At 36.2% G+C, this 6,335-nt stretch overlaps 1 protein-coding gene across 1 annotated transcript; it reads left to right on the top strand.

The window, feature by feature from the left end:
* The first annotated feature begins 329 nt into the window (after nt 1-329).
* Nucleotides 330-3,868, top strand: LOC115445499. Its single transcript, XM_037438241.1, has 5 exons — nt 330-429; nt 2,133-2,199; nt 2,832-3,002; nt 3,285-3,529; nt 3,714-3,868. The coding sequence occupies exons 1-5, from the start codon at nt 399-401 to the stop codon at nt 3,866-3,868; spliced, it is 669 nt and encodes a 222-aa protein (XP_037294138.1). The 5' UTR covers nt 330-398.
* Nucleotides 3,869-6,335: the final 2,467 nt, after the last annotated feature.

Here is a 6,335-nt window from a genome sequence, read left to right as displayed (position 1 = left end):
TCATAACGTAGGGCATTATGGTATTTGATATTTAGCTTTTCAGTTGACGAGCACAAAGGAATATTTTGTTCGTCACAAATAATTTAAAATTCTGGTTGGTGTTACTATTAGTCTGTTGCCTGGTGAGAAACTCGATCATTGCTTTAAAAGAAAAAAACTTATTAAATTTAGGGGTCTTCGCTTGCTGAGAGCCTGATTACATTAAACGTTCCCAAAAAATCCACAAGAAACGATCAAAGAACGCCAAGTGGTGTAATTTAATATCCACCAGTGATTTAATATCAGTAAGTTTCGCTCATTATAAAACTCGTACAAATCCACGCGGGCGCAGAGGTTACGCTTATTAATTTAACTTTTATTACTTCGGAATCTGATAATTCTAATTTATTTCCATTGTTATGCTGGAGATCGTCGCGGTCGCCTTCTGCGGTTAGTATTTCGAATATTTTATATGTTTAATCGTATTGTTTCTTCAGATTTTGTACTTTGTGAATAAGCAAACTAGGTTCCATCTAATCTGAGCTCCGTGAATTGTAGTGAATTAGTTCTAATATATTGTTTGAAGTACCTAAGTTTTGTCGTGAAAAAGTTTTTAAAGTTGACCTTGTAAATACTAGCCTTGATTTCAATATGTTTTTGATAAGACGATATTGACCTTGTTTGATTATGATCAAGGGTATTTCTTTGTGGAAACCATTCGAAAGGATCTAATAACTCACTGTGATTTTTACAGTCGAATTACTTTCCACGCAGATTTTTACATTTTTACGAATTCTTTAGATTTTTAAGACCATTAAAATTTCTAATCTTTAAATAAAAGAGCTTAGTCTTATCTTAGGTACCCTAAGATACATATCTTTTACTTGTGCAAGTTCATATTTATAGGCGGTGGCGTTATTACATTTATTTTTAACCATAAAATTTTGGGACGTTACAATTCCATATGGAATCAAAATTTTCATCTTAAAGGTAGTATACCTGATCTTAGAGGTGATACTTTACAAGAATGATAACAAAAATATCGCGAAACCACGACGTTCTGTTGTTTATGTTTCCTTAAACTTGTAGGAAACACACCTATTTTACAGAAATGTGCATAACTTTAAATGTATTCGTTGACAGAATTATTGCAGTAGTTGTACCTACTTTAACAAGACTTTACGTACGTGGCTTCAGTTTTACAACATACAAATTTACATTTGTACTTGGGTACTATTAATCTAATTTAAAAAAAGCTTCATAATAATAATAATAATATCAGCCCTGTATTATATACTTGCCCACTGCTGAGCACGGGCCTCCTCTACTACTGAGAGGGATTAGGCCTTAGTCCACCACGCTGGCCTAGTGCGGATTGGTAGACTTCACACACCTTCGAAATTCCTATAGAGAACTTCTCAGATGTGCAGGTTTCCTCACGATGTTTTCCTTCACCGTTAAAGCGAACGATAAATTCACAAAGAATACACACATAAGTTTTTAGAAAAGTCAGTGGTGTGTGCCCTTGGGATTTGAACCTGCGGACATTCGTCTCGGCAGTCCATTCCACACCCAACTAGGCTATCGCCGCTTTTAAAAAAGGTTATTAATTTTAAATTTATTTGTACGGTATCTGACCCTACTGCACCCGATGATAAGTGGCGTAGGTCCAGGTAGAGTAATGTCTAAGTAGAGATGACTGTAGCCCTAGCGCATAATTCGACTGGACGAACTAGAATTGGCTCAATAAATCTATAGTGCTTAATATTAAGTCGGGTACTAAACAAATATCTAAATTAAAAAATATATTTATTGAGCGTTCCGAGGTTACATAGCTCTTCCAAACGGTTTACTTATTTGACTTTTTCATACGTTTCATTTCGCCGGGGTCACCAATTTGCTTTTTGTTGGCGGTTGAAGAAGAAAACGATGGTGCTTTAGGATATAATATATTTTAACAAGTTTTTTATATAGGACTAATTTGTTAAGGAGTATTAAGAGCGACTGACTTTATAATACGCAACAACAATTTAGGAAATACGTGGAAATGATTATTGATTTCAATGATTTATAATATATTATGATGTAATAAGTAGGCAAACTCTCATTTCGTACTATTTTTTTTACGAAAATGATTACTTTATTTGTTCCAGCACAATGGACTCTGTACGTCGTGTGGCGCGCTTCCGCTGCACCGACGACGCCTTCCACTACCGTAATGTAATCATTTGTCTGAGAGCAAATAAAAACAAAATTGTACCTAACACAGCGAAATAATAGACAACACTTAATTATTTCATAATGAGGATCGGTTCTAATGAATATCAACTCAGATTTCTCGTCTATATTGCTAAGCCAGCCTAGGTAATGCAATTTATCAATAAGATTGGCGACATAGAAATGACAACGAAGATCCCTGCGAAAGGTCAATATGCGTCACGCTCTTGACGTAGGTACATGACATCTATGATTATTATATTGACCCTAATATAAATGCTTTGATGCCCATGAAGAGCCATTACTAACAGGAGATAATAGTGATTTCTAGCAATAAATGAATGTTTTAGATTGCGATTACTGCGATTAGTGAATTACTTGTTTAGTACGCTATATAAATTTACGAGTAGATATTCAGTGCTGGCAAACAGAGAGCATTATAGATACACCAATGTTGACAAGCGGCCAAGTTACATGCCTATAGTTAATTAAACAATTGAATGACAAGCCAGATGGAAGGCATGTCTGTCCATAAAGAGTAGCAACGCCAGAAAGCGCTAATTATTATTTAGTATAATCTGAACCTTATAACAACCAGTTACTTATTTTTTTAGAATAGTTACTATTTGTTTCAGGGATTTCATATACAAAGATGAAGGAGATTACTACAATCCTAATGAAGGTTACGAGCCGTATTGGCCGGACGGGGAATGGGTGTTCGAGCTGCCTAGGGATAGGGACTTGAACGCCTCCACCACCAAGTGGCCGCTGGTGTGTGGTGAAGAATGCATCTATCTTTATACCAGGTGTCACCTTTATTTATTACCATCACCCAATTCTATTCTTTATAGGAAATTCGTATATAGAACGTGTGCTTACTGTTTTTTTTCCTTATTCTTATTTCGTCCCGTAATTTCTTTACATGTGTGTATTTTTAATCGAAAATCATACCAATTTGTTATTTTCGGAGCTATGAATCAACCGGAACTTTACTGTTCACAGGCCAGGCATATTGAACATTGCTATTGTTGTTACGATGACGTTTGTGGTAATTAACTGTATTTTCATCTATAACCTGGAGTTTCCAGGATCGGCAAGGTTTGTGGGCACGTGTCCGATGACGTCACGTACTATGGCTGCACCGCGTCCTTCTGCTCCGGCTGGTACGTGGACGACCTCACCGGCGGCTTCAAGACTTTCGACACTTACTGCAACTTCCTGGACGTGCAGTGCAGGAACAAGTTCCATTCCAGTAACTGCCTCATACATTTTAATACTAACATTGGTCTTGTACTTACATGCGCCAATATGAGCTCGAGTCTTATACACTTTTGTGAGGGGTTAAGATAGGGAATTCTATATAGGAACTAAAATAACTGGTAAATTATATATGCGATATACCTCAGCGCCTGAAAAGGGATGTTGTTTAGTTAGAAGAAACTAACTTGACGATCCAAATGAGACCTTTTAATCGTTAGGAAAAAATTTCATCTTCTTGACACTTTGGTCTCTTTTAGGGCTGATTTTCGTCCACGTGGGTGAGTGTCTGGCGCAACAAGACCTGTGGTACAAGCCGATGTTCACCGACAGTCAGCCAGTCAGCAGGTTCAAGAGTTACATGTCATCGCTGTCGTCAGTGTTTGCCAATATCACCGCCACACCTTTTGGATGACGTCGTTTCTACAAATATGTATTTAAGCTTAAGGTTAATATAAAAATATGTTTTATATATTTGTATACCTATTGAGTGTTATTCTAGTTTTATTGTTAATATTATAATAAAATTGAATCGAATAGTTTAATTTTACCTTAGACTTTATACTAGCAATAGGCATCTAAAAGAAAATTTGTACAAGGATGATTTGTAGCGAAGGCGGCGAGTTATTGATTCTAATTTATCTTATCTTACCAATATTATAAATGCAAAGGTCTGTAAAAATGTTTGAATGTTTGTGACGTTTGGATGTTTGTTTGAAGTAAATGCGGAAACAGCTGAATGGATTTGTATGAATTTTAAGCTGTCCTGGATTTACACATAGGTTAATTTTATACTGGTTATTTGCTCCCATGGGATATAATGGAATTATTATTCGGATTTTTTTAAATACATGGTGCTGGCATCAATCAGATGTCACTATGGTTCGTTACAATGTTTTACTTCTGTAGACTCTCTACGCAGGTGAAGGCGTGAGCAACACAGATGGCAATCCAATATTTCCGAGACACAGACTGAGTAATATATAAGATGGAAAAACTCAAATAAAATTGATTTAGGCCCGACCAGGGATTCGAAACCAGGACTTCAGTTCAATAGTTGTTCTCGTATCGCGCACGCATTACAACTACTCCACTGTGGCACTCAAATAAAGTAGAGTAAAATTTTAAGTAGATATTTAGTAGTACATGTTTTAAGGTACACATTGTTTAAACTAACACCGCAGTGATGCTGAACAAAAAGTGTTAATTACTTCTACAGAACGAGTAGTCGTATTGTTTGTGACGATTTTGGAACTCACTAATTACCTGCTTGTTGCGAATTAACTTCGTGGCAGAACTTTACGGAACAGGCGTTTAGTTTTTAATATGAAACAAAAAATGGTTTTAATAATGTAGAAGTGAATAGAAATGGAATTGGTCTTATAATTGATATGAGTTCCGCTCTGATGTCTCGGGTACGAACCCTGGGTCGGGCAAAGTACACGTAATATTCAGGTTTTCTTCTCAGTATCAGCCCAGACTGGAATTTGTGCCCGATATGGCGATAGGTTTGCCCCCTACCACATCATGGCCCGAAACACACATGGAAAAAAGTGGGTGCCCTAGTTGCACTTCTACCTACCCTTCCGGGGGTAAAGGCGTGATGTGAACTTAGATGGTACGACTGTATTTATATTTAAAATTTGAATAATTCTAAAAAATAATACCCATGGTTGTTTGTAATATGATTACATTGGAGCGCGTCTCCTCGGCTCATGAGTAAGCCACGGTAACATATTTTAATCACAGACACGGACGCACGGGCGCACGGGCACACACATGATAGGTGCACGAACACACACGCCTTTTATCCCCAATTAAATAAATTTTCATATATATTTGATAATGTTACAAAACAAACCCGTTAAAAATCCGCGTGGAATTGTAATCATTATTATATACCATGAGATTGTTCGCTTCTACCCTTGGATTTAAACATATTATCTAGCCCATTCTTCAAAACATTAATTCTAAATTGATTCAAAATTACAACGTGACAAAATTCCATTATCTTTATCTTTATCATTATTAAATGATTTATCGCTTGTTTAGTTTATTTCCTCGACGCGTATACTCTATTTGGCAATTTATTCACAGCTATGTTTGTTACTACCAATCCATCGTTCTCAAAATAAATATTTTTGATTCTATTCGATGGGAAAACCAAATGTATTTGCACAGTCGTATGTCTTTTTATTCTTCTAAAATCTGCTATTTCTGTATTTATTTAGTGTTTCTCGTAAACTGTTTGCCCGCTTTTGGTTGAAAGGACGAGTCGGTGTTTCTGAAACGATTTGTCGAGTGTTGACTTGACACAGTTTTGTTTTTACTTTGATGTCACGCTCAATGTACATTGCAGTTAACATGAACTTTTCCACGAAACTGAGACAAGAAACTGCGATCTGTTTATGTCATTCTATAGATATGCGTTTCTTAGGCATTTATAAAATTAATTAAGTTTTACTCCTTGTTTTGGAGCTATAAAAATGTTCGGTTTGGGTTTTTAGAAAGTAGTAGATTTTTGAATATTTTGTGACAGCTGGATTTGTAGCAGTTAATAAACATGAACTAATAGTTTCTCCTTAGTAATTGGCAACGTGTCCAGATCTTAAGTTGAAAGAGCACCTATTTATGGACGATGGTGATCATTCACCATTGTAATAAACACCCCTTCGTCCAAATTTTCCCTTAATATACTGTTTAAACGCACAAATTATACCCTGTCCAGCGTTATGAAAATACTTCCCCCAAAAATGACAAATATCTGTTCAATATATTATGATCTTGCTAGGATAACAGAAAAAGCCAAAAGTGAGTATCCTAATAAATTCAGGTGGAGTGTTGTGTGGTGACAGACGATACGGGTCCGGTGTATGGCCCGG

The sequence above is a fragment of the Manduca sexta genome, chromosome 13 (genome assembly GCF_014839805.1).
Source record: "Manduca sexta isolate Smith_Timp_Sample1 chromosome 13, JHU_Msex_v1.0, whole genome shotgun sequence".
Taxonomy (NCBI): Eukaryota; Metazoa; Arthropoda; class Insecta; order Lepidoptera; family Sphingidae; genus Manduca; species Manduca sexta.
The sequence above is the reverse complement of the archived record's forward strand: the minus strand, read 5'-3'. Positions and strand labels throughout refer to the sequence as shown.

Coding starts and splice junctions, on each gene's coding strand:
- LOC115445499 (XM_037438241.1), top strand. CDS start 399: ATGCTGGAGATCGTCGCGGTCGCCTTCTGCG. Junction 430..2,132: donor CGTCGCGGTCGCCTTCTGCG/GTTAGTATTTCG, acceptor TATTTGTTCCAG/CACAATGGACTCTGTACGTC. Junction 3,003..3,284: donor TGCATCTATCTTTATACCAG/GTGTCACCTTTA, acceptor TGGAGTTTCCAG/GATCGGCAAGGTTTGTGGGC.